The sequence below is a fragment of the Corvus cornix genome, chromosome 5, assembly GCF_000738735.6.
Source record: "Corvus cornix cornix isolate S_Up_H32 chromosome 5, ASM73873v5, whole genome shotgun sequence".
In the NCBI taxonomy this organism is placed as follows: domain Eukaryota; kingdom Metazoa; phylum Chordata; class Aves; order Passeriformes; family Corvidae; genus Corvus; species Corvus cornix.
In genome coordinates this window covers 8,315,572-8,330,239 of record NC_046335.1, presented here as the reverse complement: position 1 = coordinate 8,330,239, position 14,668 = coordinate 8,315,572, and the positions used below count along the sequence as shown (strand labels likewise).

Sequence of the window (14,668 nt, the reverse complement as noted above, 5' to 3'; positions counted from 1 at the left end):
CTATTCACGGAAAACCGTAAGCTTTCAATTAAATGAATGCTCTTTTGCATGACTCAACAGTGCAAGCAACACTCCACGTATTAATCCATAGCCATTCTGACCTCTTTGTCAGTGCAGACATTCATTAAAAAGCACACGCTGCTCTGATTCCAGGGAATAAACCCACACCTTTTTTCTGATGTTCCCCACCTCTCTAGGAGACCAGTTTTCTTGTGCTGTTCATTGAACAGCACCGAAAACCAAAGACAAAATGACTGCCTGTAAGGCCTCTATCTACTCGCTCAACAGGACATTTGAAAGGGCTTTACAGTGGTTCATATACTCTGAGTTGGACACATGGGAGAAATACCAACCAGATACTCTCATGAGGGTCAAAACAACACACAAGTTTACTGGCAAACTTTAGAAAGTCAGGCAACTTTGGCTAAAGGTTTACTGCAACATCCAATCAACATAAAACACTTCTCACAGCATTAACTTGGACCATTCAACTTAGCAAACTTTAAACTCATTCGATGGTAAGTTACTCGAAATATTCCAACAAGAGGGAATCAGAAGAAAAAGAAAGGAAGACAGAAAAGATATAGAACAGCACACATACAGCTAACCAGCTCCTGGGTTCCAGCCATGTTCAGATCGAAACTCCAAGAAGAGGTAGGGTCCAGACAAGATGATGGCCTCCTGTTTGGCCTTAAATACCCCTTGGCCTTCATGGGCCTTTTCCCCAGGTGGGACTGGTGGTCATTTGGCCACTCAGGAGCTGGGTATGGGGAGAGTGGAGCACTGCCTCTGGTGTGCCAGTGACTGGCAGCTCTGCCAGGCTGGGTGGGTGTGGGACAGTTCACTGCCTCACCAGGGCAAGGTCTGACCTGCCCCTTCTCCCACACACACGCATCCCAAAATGTTGCAAAACATCAAACCTTTCCATTCCCTGACAACCACCCTCTGGCTCAAGATATTGACCAGGACCATAATAATGGTACCTCTTGTCTCATGGTCTAATCTAGTAGACAGAGCAGAAAGGAAAGAACAGGAAAGTACACTGGAACTCATATAACAGGCAATTGCTATTCCAACAACCAAAGCGTAAATCTAGTGAATTTCCTCCTGTGCAGTTCATCACTCCCCACCCCCTCAGTCTCTAGAACTGCAGGCGAGGTGTGATTCAAATCAGGATCCGGGGGAAGAGTTCATGAACCATTCTCTCAGCTGCAGTGCCTGAAGAGTCCAACAATTTGGTCTGTGATTTCCTGTGCGTTCCTTGAGACAGCACTCCTCTTCTGTGAGGTTTGGCATTCTTGAATGTTAGACAATTTTATACAATTATGATTGATACTTGTTGGACTGGTAAGCTGGGCTCCAAAATAGCTTGGCGAGTTCAATTTAGGATTCTCTATGGCTTATTGATAGTGCAATACATTGCACTCCTTGCCAAACTCTGCATGGATCAATAGTTAGGCTGCTTTGCCTTTTGGAGTCCATTCTCTTAGAGGTCCAGGTTTCAGCACAACCTAAACAAATATACATGTCCCAAATTGCCACCCATATCCCTCCCACCAAGCAGGTTTCGGGGGAATTACCAGAACCTGTACCCATGGAAAGAGGAAGAGGTCAGTGGGCACCATCAGAAACAACATTCAGTAAAATTCTACTACCAAATAGTCTGAATTGCCTCAGGAGTGGGGTCAAATATATAACAACACTCAGTCATTCCAACCTCCGCAGCGTATCACGTTAGTCAGGGTCCTGAGTTTGGACCAAACACTTTCCAACTTTACCAAGCCCTTCAGCAGTTCTCAGACCCCAAACCTTTTTTCTCTTAATCACTTATGCCTTCTTTATCTACAGCTGGAACTTCCCAGCTCCACTTCAGCTCCATTGTCAGCCCCCTTTCTCCTTCCTTCCAGGGCCACCAACAGTTCAACATCCCCTCCTTCTGCACAATCATTCTTCACACATCGCTTACCATTACTAGGCACACTTCCCTCAATACAGTAATTTTATACTTTGCACTGAGAAGACAGGAAGAGGTACACAAATTTATTTCCATCATCACATGAAATCCTATGTGTGAGCTCCCAAAACTATTAGAGGGAGGAATCTTTTCCACTCACTCTGGTGACAAGAGAAAATACGACTATCTCAAAATATTGCAGCCAACAAACTTATATAAACATATATGAACATAAGTATCTTAAAACCTTGTAAGATAAAAACATGTAAACACTTGGTGCAGTGAAGGACAGCAACTCCTCTGTCCTGTCACCACTTCATCCTCTCATGGAACACTTCTAGGAGAAATCTCAGTTCCACTCAGACCTAGCTCGAAAAGAGGAAGCATCCACTTGGCAAACTTTTGTGTTCTCTGCCACAGAAAGTTTCACTGAATAATTAACAGCCTGTGAAAATAAACTTAGAAGACATCAAAAATGCAACCATCACTAATGAAACTTAAGTTATCTAGTACCTTAACAATACTGATGAGCATTCTTAGCACCATGTAGGCAAACCTGAGTTAGAGCAGCCAGCCATCCTTTTGAGACCTTTTCACTTTAGACAAAATTGTTTTCGTTGGATCTACATATTCTGTTACATCCAATTTTGCAAATCTGGACTCCAGTCCTTAAGACAACCGATAATGTAAATTTGTTCTACATGTGTGATGTTAGAGTGGTCCTTAGAAAAGACAGCAGTGTCCTTTTCCCTTTCTTGCTCGCTTACCCCTTTGAAACCATACCTGCTACTATAATCATTAGGTACAATGTCCTGCTAGGGTGGTTGACTAAACCTGGAGCAAAGAGCTGTGCTGGCATACTGGGGACACTGTTCTGAAAATACAAAATGATAAACCATTTCATGTATTTCACTTTAGATTTCAGATTTCGTTGCAGCTTTATCTGCAGAGGATTAACTGTTTACAATATTACCCAATGGTCCCTCTGTGTTTCTCTTTGTCCAGAGCCAACTTTATTCACATAATTTAGATGCCTCCAGCTGCAAATCTCACAGCTTCATGTTCACTTAAAAGTCCTTTCCACTTCTGATAAAGCAGCTCTTTATTCCACTTCCAGACATATACCCAGTCTTCTGGCTGGTCAGGATATACTTGAACATTCCGCGTTATTACCAAGACTAAAACAACAAACTTGCACAATGACAAAAGTATTTTTTCCCTTTTCAAAAGGTTATGAATTCTGCAGCAGTTCTGCCTCCAGCCTCTAGTGGCAGGCAAGGCTCAATACCCACTGCTGCCAGGAGGAGGCAGTGTAGGAGGAGTTTGCAAAGCTTCATTGCAAATACAGGGAAACTGAATTTCCATTTATTTCCACTGAACTTTTCAAAGTATTTGAATTCACCACCCTCTCCCAGCTCACTTTTTGGAGCTGTCACAGAGTTTTTTGTCTTGGTCTCAATCCTTGAATTTTGCAATAAATAACAATAACATGGAAGAAGGCTGACAGGGCATCAGCTGCTTCCCGTGCATTGGTTGGAAGCCCACAGGCTCCCACACTCTCCCAGTAATTTTATCACATGTTGAAGTGGGAGAGGGATGAGATTTTCTCCCTCCAACAGGTTTAAACTTTTCACACAATAGGTTGCTCCCTCCTCAGAAAGCTTTATTTCACTCCCCATTACTGAAATTTTCAAAACATTTTCAGTATGGTTTTCTTTAGGACAACTGCTACTTTTCCCTTGCAAATTAACCAAATCTGTTGCAGAGTGTGGTATCATCACAACTGGCTCTGCCTCTCGACAGCAGGGCTTGCGGTGGGGGGGCAGTGGGGGTTGGCTTTGCTGAGTCAAACCCCTCCTCCAAGGAGTGGAGGGAGGTGACATCAGTGACATCATGCTCAAGAGAGTCCCACCTCCTAATTTTTTACCCATGGGCGGAGTTTATGGTTTGGGGAGGGGTTTGGCTTTGCTGCATCAAATTCCTCCCAAGAGCTGAGGGGGTTGACATCATGTTCAGGGAGACCCAACTCCTCCCCTAGGCTGGAAGACCCTGGTTCATCCTCCACACCTCCCTCCACGGTGTTAATTTGCAACTCTAAAGCCCTTTGGCTCCCCACAAAGTTGTTTAACAGGTTTCTCAGGTTTGCTGCTAGTTGCTTTTGGGCTGTTAATTCTCACTCTACCCTGAGGCAAGCTATTGTTTCAGCCTCCAAGGCAATTAGCAACTTCATCAGCTGCTCTTTCTCCAGACACATGCTTCTCTTTCTGGGCAGCCATTAAAGACTCTGATATGGAACCCTTAGCAGGTTTTTTTTTCCCCTTCTTTTGACAAAATTTCAATATTCTCTGCAAGTACCTGCGGTTTTTGCCAGTTTTTCTCAGACCACATCTCTCTGTCTGGGTCTGATCAAGCTTTACTTCCAACAACTCTGCAAGTGGAGAGCAAATTCGGGTTAGGCTTCTATATCCAGGATTCCATAACCTCTTTGCAGGAGAACATCAGAAAACTACCTTCTTATTATTCTCCTTATTCTGAGTTGGATGCACGGGAGAAATGCCAACCAGATACTCTCATGAGGGTCAAAACAACACACAAGTTTACTGGCAAACTTTAGAAAGTCAGGCAACTTTGGCTAAAGGTTTACTGCAACATCCAATCAACATAAAACACTTCTCACAGCATTAACTTGGACCATTCAACTTAGCAAACTTTAAACTCATTCGATGGTAGGTTACTCGAAATATTCCAACAAGAGGGAATCAGAAGAAAAAGAAAGGAAGACAGAAAAGATATAGAACAGCACACATACAGCTAACCAGCTCCTGGGTTCCAGCCATGTTCAGATCGAAACTCCAAGAAGAGGTAGGGTCCAGACAAGATGATGGCCTCCTGTTTGGCCTTAAATATCCCTTGGCCTTCATGGGCCTTTTCCCCAGGTGGACTTGTGGTCATTTGGCCACTCAGGAGCTGGGTATGGGGAGAGTGGAGCACTGCCTCTGGTGTGCCAGTGACTGGCAGCTCTGCCAGGCTGGGTGGGTGTGGGACAGTTCACTGCCTCACCAGGGCAAGGTCTGACCTGCCCCTTCCCCTACACACATGCATCCCAAAATGTTGCAAGATATCAAATCCTTCCATTCCCTGACACTGCCTCACAGATCAGCCATTGGCTCTCATTTGTCTCTCCGTGAGGAAAATCATTGGAGGAATCAGAATGTGCTGGAGGCTGAGCAGAGACTCTGTACCATCAGCTCAGTGACCATGGCCAACATGGCAACAACCAAAGGCCACTGCAGCCTCGTCTGGAGAAAGATTTTAAGATGCCCCCTACAGCAAACTTTTCCATATTCTTCCCTAGAGCAGCCTGAGGAGACTTTCTGCTAAACTGCTCAACACAGTTGACGCCAGGACCCCAGTAATCATTTTGGTTATCCTCACTAACATGTCCAGGAAGAGACAGTCACTGTTTCAGAAGAATGTATCCAGCTGATGAATGAGGTGGCTCTTGCATTTCTATGAAGGACTGCAGCAAGAGCAGGATCTGTTAAGCCAGAGACCCAGAAGCCTACTGGCAGCTCTAACTCAGAGTGGCATGAAAGTAGCTACCCACATCACTCTGAAAGCACTGACATGACACAAGGGGATAACACACAAGCTTAGTGAAGACACTGGTGGATGGCTGGTTTTTTATAGAAAAACTTTATATGTTTTCCCAAACTGAAACAAACTTACGAAAGCAGGTGAGGATGATAATGGTGAGATGAGGACACAAGGAAGTGCCCACCTAAAATCCACAATGTATTTGCACAGGAAAAGGTTCCATCAATTCCCTCTTGAAGGAACAGGTGGGAACACTTTGGAAAACAGAAATACAAACAGAAGAACACAAGGGGGTAGAAAGAAATGAAGGGAAGTTGAAGACAGATGCCCAAAAAGGGTCAACAGGGCATATATCTCCTCTGGCACATACTCACATCATGGAAGGCCATTGCTGACCTGGCCCTGTGTGTTCAGACTATCTAGTGCCTAATGTCAAAAAACCCTCAAACTGTAGGAGCACTACGGACAGACACTGCAGTGGCTGGCTGGAGGTAGCCTAAACCCTTAATCCAGAGCAATTAAATCCACTGGACCCACCCTAAATCCTGCAAATCCACCAGAATACCTTTGCACCAGCCTGCAAGGAGTTTACAGAGTCACATGGTCCAGCAGGAGCTTTGGTTTCACTCTTTGTACCACAGGAAAACAGGCAAACCAAACCTAGATCCGAGCTGGCCTTGAATGCCATCCAGTAAGGACATGTGAACTCAGAACTCCGGCAGACCCAGACAGGCTCTGCTCAGCTCAGACAATTGCTTCGTCCAGAAGCTGCATCTACAGCCAATCATGTAATTGTCAGTGGAACAGACATGGCTTGATGGTATTTCTAGTCTATATTTGAGAAGACCTAAAAAACAGTGATTCCTGCTATTCCCACTTACCACTTTGTGTTTTGGCTTTGTCATAGAAACTTCCATTTCTTCGGCACCTGAATTATCACTGGGAGAGCCAGATCTAAAATCCATCATCTCTTCCTCTTGTTTCTTGAGGCTGTCTGCTACTGTTTGGATAGCTTTTGTCCATTCTTCCCTGGCAAAATATAGGCAAAGACATTCATTACTTGTGGCTTTAGACTACCATCTGCCATGGCAAAGATCACCAAGCAGTACAGAATCACTAATGCTCTCTGATGAATTAATGGAAGATACAATAAATTATGTGCATTTTCAAGCACTGTAAAAATGCATTTTTAATCACATATCTTTATTACTCATACTAGAAACCCAGTCTGGAAATAATACAAGGCTTTTCAGATAACAGAATTTCTAGTGGGCATTCAGTCAACAGCTCAAGATATGACCTGGTGATACAGAGATTTACATAACCAAAGCAGACTTGCTGAAACCAACAAGCAAAAGGCTTACATGAATCACAAAGCAATTGAATACAACTACTACATTTCTATAGTGCACTGAAACACACATCCAGCTCCTGGGGACACTGGCACCTCTTCGCACACGTATCCTAAATTTTAGTGGCTTTAGTGACAAGGGATGTTCTTGGAGAAGGTATTAAAGCCCAGGATACTTAGGTTATTCTTCTGTTGTAAAGATGATGACAGCAGTACAGCAATTGCTGTGTAAACTTTAGCAGAATGTCAGCAAAAGCAGTGACATTTCATCTTAGGCACAGGTCTTGGTTACGATATAGTTTCCACAGCTGTTTCAGCAATGGGTGTTCTGACAGTGACCCCTTCAACTCTCATGGAGACCACTTCCACTCCAGTGTCCTTTGGGAGATTTCACACCTTTGGAAGCTACTGAAGTGAAAGTTCTTGGCCTTCACTCGATTTCACTGCAAATTTATTGAACATGAAGAATACAACTCACAAGGGCTTCCAGGGATGGGCTTTAAGACACACACAGGGGCTGAAGACACATCCAGTGGACTATCTGAACTTAAAATGCTTATTGCTCTTCATATATGCAGGGAACATGATGTGGTGGTTTAGTTGGTGTTTTCTAGGCACTGGTTAAACTCTTCTCCTAAGGACATCCCAGGTAAAATATTTTGCTACTACAGCAGGATCAGCAGTAGCCATTGCTGATCAACTCTGTGCACAATCTGCAGCACAACCATGCCATCCTTATCAATGTCCAATTTTTCACTGGTCCTATGAAGTTGTTTTGTTTTTTTAAAATCGTATCTGAACACGTGAGTTTCAGTTTGTGACGGATGGAAGAGGCAGATCATTCCCGAGTGGAAGCAAAGTCCATGGGAAAAAGAATCCCACACAGGTATCTAATAAAAGCTGCACCACCTAAGGTCTTTCCTGCCTTGTGGATTTTGCCTGAATTGTGCCCTATTCATCCAGCCCTGGCTGGGGGCAGCAAGGTAAAGCCACACATTCTGAACATTCTCCCTATACTCCCAGCACAAACTACTCCATTCACCATCACAAACACATGCTCTTATTTACTAGTCATATTTTTATATTCAGAATGATCACAAAAAGAACTTCTGTACTTTCCATCTCTTTCAAAAAACCAAACATTGGTTTAAAAGGCACAGAGAAAGCTAAAGGCATATTGACCTTCATATCTCTTTTGTTACTGACTTGGTTGAGATCTCGGCCCTCCTGAAGTGAGTATCTCTGATTTCTGCAAGAACAGAATTTCACCCTCAGCTTTTATGTCTCAAGAGTACACAACAGAGGTGACTAACACTCTGAGCCCTGAAATGTCAGAAAGCTGACTTAATTGGCTAGGAGGGAACAAAACAAGACTGAAATACAATCTTCCCCCAAGTGGAAACTGCTATTCACTCCCTTTAGGGTCACTGACCACAAAGTTCCTAAAAGAAACAAGGACCAGTTTATTTTTCTTTGCTTTTAATTTGACTTAACCTTCTTCTGATCATTGTAACATAATCAAAAGCAATAAATCAGTGCATGCAAAGACATGAGAGAAAAGAAGTAATACTAGGTAGAATTTACTGGTCTTCAAAATAAACACGTGCCAGTATCGTATCTAGAGAGGACTGGGGTTTTAAATACCCACTCCCTTATGGCAATGGTAGTGGAATAATTTAAGTTCAGTTTCTGAAGAGCAAGTAAATATTTAAATACTCAGTAGTTGTATAATAGCTGTGCTGGAAAACTCTTCTCTCTGGAGGTAGAAGATCAAATCTCCAATGATGAGAGCACAGGATGTAGCTCTTAGCTTTGTTTCCTAAAAGATGAAACAGGAATCTGCACCTGCAGCAGATAACTATCACCTTTATTATCTAATTTGCATAAAACATTAGCAATCAGCAATGATACAACTAACTTTTCCTTTAGAAATAGGGTGTCTAAACAGATTTTAAAAGGTAACTATTTTGATACAACTCAACTCTGCCTGAATCTCTATTTCACTTGTGCTCATCCTTCCAGAAACTCCCAGGTCAGAAACTCTTTATTTTACTACCACAACATTTCCAGTGAGAAATGAACCTTACGTTTCCAGAAATAACTACCTCTGTGCTGGTACACACCTGCACCTGTCCATTTTGGATACCCAACCTAGCAACACTTCATTTACAAACACTGCTCAAAATCCACTCTCTGAAACCCCCCTTTAGAATACCTTTTACACTGGAAAAGGCACTAAACCTGAGGCACTCAAAAATTGTCACTTTTCAGTCCAGACGTACATCATCTGATAAATAAGAGCTTCAGCAAAGAACTCACTATTAATGCTGAACACTTGCATCTGCTTTTGCAAGGAGTTTATGCATTAAATATGAATGAAACATACCGCTCCTCTGGAGTCTCCACATGAAATGTTCTTTCAATTACTGTGGTCCACTGGAGGCATCTAATGATAAATGTGTTTGGTTTAGGTCGCTCTGTCTTCATCAGCTGGCACTCTACCACAATCAAGGAAGAAAGAGTCATGGTACATAAGCAGGTTTAAATAATCATTTGTCTTTATTCTTATCTAGCAAACTGTTGCAATTAATCAGCCATAAAAATCTCTGTAAGTACTTCTTCAGGAGACTTGAGACAATTTACTGTGTTGATGAAACCAATAAATAGCTTGGGAGATAGCCATCTAAGCAGCTCCGAAATCAAATTCTGCTTTGAAAGGCTCCACATTTGGTCTGCCCATAGAGGTAAGCAGAAATGGGATGTGATAACACAGAAGCCATTCAGACTCAAGTCTCATACTCTAAAGGTCATCCAGAGCACAGCACATTTGATACACCTGGTGAACCAGTGGCAGGTCGGGAAGTCATTTGATAATGCAGCAATTACATACACAGAAACTAATGTCGAGCCCCCACATTCCCTCCAATTGACCTTCCTACATAAAACCCTGTCCATGGCTTCCAGGGAGTTGCGAGAGAGCATTTGATCATTTTGCAGCAACCTGATGATGATCAGACTCAGCATTTCCAGCCCTCAAACACTAGAGGGAACATCAAACTGCAAAGGCACCCCCTGAGAAGACCCCGTTCCAAACGCCTTGGGGAGAGCTGCCGCAGTCGGATGCTGCACGGACACACAGCGAGCAGCTTCCATCACTGCCAGGGTTTAAGCACAACCTAAAAAGGCTACAGAAGCACAGCTACATGCAAAGCCACCACTTCCTTCATCAAAATGTTGAGAGCTGAGTGTAATTTTTTTCAATTTTTAAACCACATCTACTACTTTAAGCTTCTTAGGATTTTACAAGTGTTTATCCTTCAAATTAGGGCCAGAAAAATGCACCTGATAAAGGGTACACTTTAGCTCTACTAACAGAGATCTGAAAAACAAAAGAAAATCAATGAAATAACAACAGGAGCCAAACCACCGCATTTTTAGATAAACATTAATAGAAAAGCTAATTAATTAAACAGCTCCTGCTAGAGGAAAGTCAAATTAAGAAACCAAGGGAGCAGGGGAAAAAAAAATAGAACATAATTGTGGGAGTTTTTTTCTTGCATTAAACTCTTTTCCTTGCAGTTAATGAAACCACAAGCTTGCTGTTATTTCTCTTCAGTTTCTAAATCGACTTCCAAGTAAATAAAAAGGCATTATGAAGACAAGAAGAAATTTCTGTTTACTGCTAGAGCTATGAACCTCCTCCACCATCAGCAACGTGCAAGTCGAGGGCAGAATCCACCAGAATAACAGTACATGTTACTAAGGCTACACTGGTACCATTAGGTTAATTTCATTATTGTGTAAATTTAGAATGCTCAGTTTTAAGTTCAAGCTCTTAATTAGCACCAAGATAAAATATTTACTGCCAGTATTTTTGGGTGCCATATTTTTGGCAATATATTTCATGCCTCATTTGCTGCTGGAATGATAAGCTTTTCAATTAGTAACTGCATTTTTCATGACAAGAAAATATAATTTTTCTTTAATAGCACGCTGAGGTTATACTGCATCCTACTAAACCACTCCAATTAGATCAGAGAAAGTTTATTAATGAGTCATGCAAAGGCTTTTGTGTGATAAACGGCACTCCTTCATTCACCCAGATTAAACGACTTCCACGCAGCCACGCTGGATTCGGCCTCCCAGCCACCCCTGTCCTCTCACAGAATGGCAACGAAAGCCCAACACGAGTGCCCGGGCTGGCGCAGCCCCGTGTGCCTGGTGCTGATAAATTCTGCTCAAAGATCTCACGCCTGTGCCCGGACCGCCCATCTCAGTTTAGCTGCCCTTCTTTATTTGTTGTTTGTTTGTTCTGCCTCCCATTTTTATCTGCTTAACATGATTAGATTAAGGCTGGGTTTGTCCTCAAGGAGCCTGCACAATGCAGCCCTAAGACACTGAATCTGCCTGAAGACTCAAAGAACAACATCAGGCTATTTCCTAACCTTGTGCTAATCCAGAGCTGTTCTCCCATACTTGTACCGAAGTACAATGCTATGAAGAAATAAACAGAGAGGTTTTGCTTAGATTTTAAAAACACTTTAGAGTCACATTCTGAAGTAGCTGCACAGATACTTAAACTACTCATGAATACTAGATTTAACCATTTAATTTCAGCATGATAAACCACGCAAGGCTTTTCCTGTCATAGAAAGGGACCAATTAAATGTCACTCTTCCCCTAAATCAGCACTGTCCATTGATATTTGTTAAGCTTGCTGATCCAGCAATCTTTAAGGCATACAGCAAGATGAATAATAGAGATTTGTCAGTTAATAACCACTATAATTCAAGAATGTCACCCAGAATTGTTTTGTTTAGTGAACAATATGCTGTCTAATTACCCTGCTCAATCATAACAGCACATATCAAGAAATACAGAAGGCTTTACTTTTAAATTGCTTTACCGAAGTGCTGTACCACATAGGTTGTAGAAAGTTTGAAACTACCACTTATTTCTCACCATATATGACAATCACATGGATTTTATCAATGAAACAAATGAACAGTAGTTCCTTCCTTACTTTTAAACCCAACTGTGTGCTCTTCACTGTAGTTGAGAAGTTAGAGAAGCACCAAATTCACCTTCCCTAATCATGTACTGCACCATACACCACTCCAGCAGAGCCAGATACAGATGCTGTGTAGTATTAGGTATAATTTACAGCATGTTTGGGGGTTCTGCTATAAAAACAGTCACATTTCAAATAGGGGCAAAGGGTCGTTTACCCACTTTAAACAAGTTTTTCCTGTGAAACAGGCACACGTAAGTATTCCCCATTTGCACCAGAGTAAGTAGTATAAACAGTAGCCTGTTAAAAATTATTTAAATTGCTCTGAAGAACCTCTTGATTCTTTCCTGGCGTTTGGTCTTTTAAAGTAAGTAGGACAGAGAAATCGTTCCTAACAGGAATAGACACCAAGGCATTCAAATGGAAATTACCATTTTGTATTTGAAAGACACTTAGTATTATCCCAGTGACTTTCTAAAATGTCACAATATTTGCTTTCCCAGCACTTAAGCTAAAAGGCAGATTACTTTCGATGAAAGTGTCAAACGCTGCTCCCTGTATAATGACATCACACTTAAAACAATAATGTCAAGGAAGAATCCTTCCTATTACCTGCTTTGGCTTCTTTAAGGAAGTGTATGAAGAAAAAGGAAAAAGGAAACAGAAAAAAAAAAGGAAAAAGGTAAATGAGGAAAAAAGAATGATGAAGAAATAAAACTTTTGGAAGACAAACTGGAATATTATGTTGAAGTGTTTGTTTTCTGATAGCACCACTGGATAGATTCAACTCTGAACTGTTCAGCATGGCAAAAGCGAGGGCCCAGGAGCACCAAGTTACAGACCTGCACAAAGGTGGCTCTTAGTAACAGCAGACAAAAAATCCAGCCACTAATCTAGCCATCCTGTGCCCTCTGATAAATGCTTGACTGCAGAGACACAGTCCTGTCCCAAAAGGAGCTCTCGTATTGTTGAGCAATTATGTTTTCAGCAGTACAACAAAACCGCCACAGTCCATCTTCCTTTTTGACAGCTGGGAGAAATAATCCCTTTCTAACAGGAACAGCCTCTCTTCTCTCCATGTGGTTTTTCACAATATACTGCTTTTCTCAGTTATATGGTTTTAAAGGTTTATAACCTAATAGGGAGACACACACGATAATCCAAAATTACAATCGGTATGAAGGCTACTTATCTCCAAGATTTACAACACACCCTCTATTGGTTATTCATCTGCAGGGGCTCTGGAGCACAACTTTTAGGTACACACTTTTTTATTCCTTCTACTTTATTAGTGGTAAAGTACAGAACACAAACACAAATAAGACTCAAAAACTGTTTAATACTCAGGCACCATCTTTCAGGAGTGTTAATTTGGGTTCTTTTGGATTTTTTTTTTGTTTGTTGTTGGTTTTTTTTTTAAAGAAATCACCAATAGGTAAATTCCACAGAAAATAATCTCCTTAAACACAGCAAACATTGATATACAGCTATTTTTAAAGGAAAATTAGGTGAAGCAAAAGTTACTTAAAATAAATTGTGAGCCTCTCTTTAGCTAGAGGGGCTTAGAAACAAGTTTTCAAAAATGTATTATCAAAACCCTCACAGACCAAAAGGAAAAGGCTAGTGCATAAGAAGAGACTGTCAAGCACAAGGAAATCACACACTATTTATTGCTAATACTTTCTTCATACCTAATAAGGGAAAAGACAGGTCACCATTAGTTGTTATCTTGTCACTGTTTTCTCACTAATTGACTATTTTCTACTTCTCATGGGCTGACAGAATCACTCAATATGAATTTTACACTACAAGTAATAAAATTCCCTTTTAAAAAAAATTGTCCTTTTACTTGCAAAGATAAAAAAGCCTACACTATTTTACAGCAGAAGAGGGTAAAGATTTTAATCAGAAACATGGGACCACTTCCAAAGAACAGACTGACAGAGAGACAGCCTGCCATCTCATTAAAAAAAAAATCTGGTTCACTAATTAGCAAAAAAAGTCAGGGTTATCATGGTCTCTTGGAGGAAAAGAAAACAGAAGGATTAATTTTTACAAAATATTTAATCTACATTCCTCTCACCTTTCACTGGCAGGAGGCTTCTACAGGCCTGTGCTCTGGCCTACGCCTTCCTCCAGAGGCAGCTCAAATTCATTCACACTAACTCTACACGTCAACCTAAATGAAAGGATCAGGCAAGCAGGTTCAAAGGGAAAGCCCATGGTGCAAAATACATCCAAACGATCATCCCTGAGATTAGCTCAGCTGGTTAAAGCCTGCTGCTAGTAACACCAGGTTTGTGGGTTCCATCCCCCTATGGGCCATTTACTTGAAGAATTGGATTTGATGATCCTTGTGGGTCCCATCCAATTCAGAATATTCTGTGAATCTGTGAAAGTGCGGAGGGCACCCAGAAGGGACAGAAGTGCTGGCAGCCCTGCCTGCTACATGAGAAATTAAATCCTGGTGGGGAAACAGCTGCTTCTGTGGCCCCAAATCCACAATAACGACTTCAAGAAAGGAGGCCCCACTTCAGTCATCAAGGCCTTCCCAACCTGCCACTGGTTCACCACACAAGAGCCACTGCTGGGAACATCCTCTCACCCACCACTCCGCCCACGATGCCTCTTACAGAGGCTACAACTCATCTATAGGCATGTGCTGCGTCTTCTCTGACAATGCTCCGATGCCATGGTAACAAACCTGTTTATCTATAAATGCTGAGACTGATGGGCTCAATCTGCCAAAAAAGCA

The 14,668-nt window shown here is 41.8% G+C and overlaps 1 protein-coding gene across 1 annotated transcript in view; it reads right to left on the bottom strand.

The window, feature by feature from the left end:
* Window positions 1-14,668, bottom strand: part of AKT1 (AKT serine/threonine kinase 1) — a 78,118-nt gene that overhangs the window by 23,124 nt on the left and 40,326 nt on the right. The window contains exons 4-5 of the mRNA XM_039551775.1: window positions 9,289-9,400; window positions 6,433-6,580 (exon numbers count right to left, since the gene is read on the bottom strand). Of these exons, the coding sequence (XP_039407709.1) occupies window positions 6,433-6,580; window positions 9,289-9,400 (260 nt within the window). The remainder of the gene's footprint in view (window positions 1-6,432; window positions 6,581-9,288; window positions 9,401-14,668) is intronic.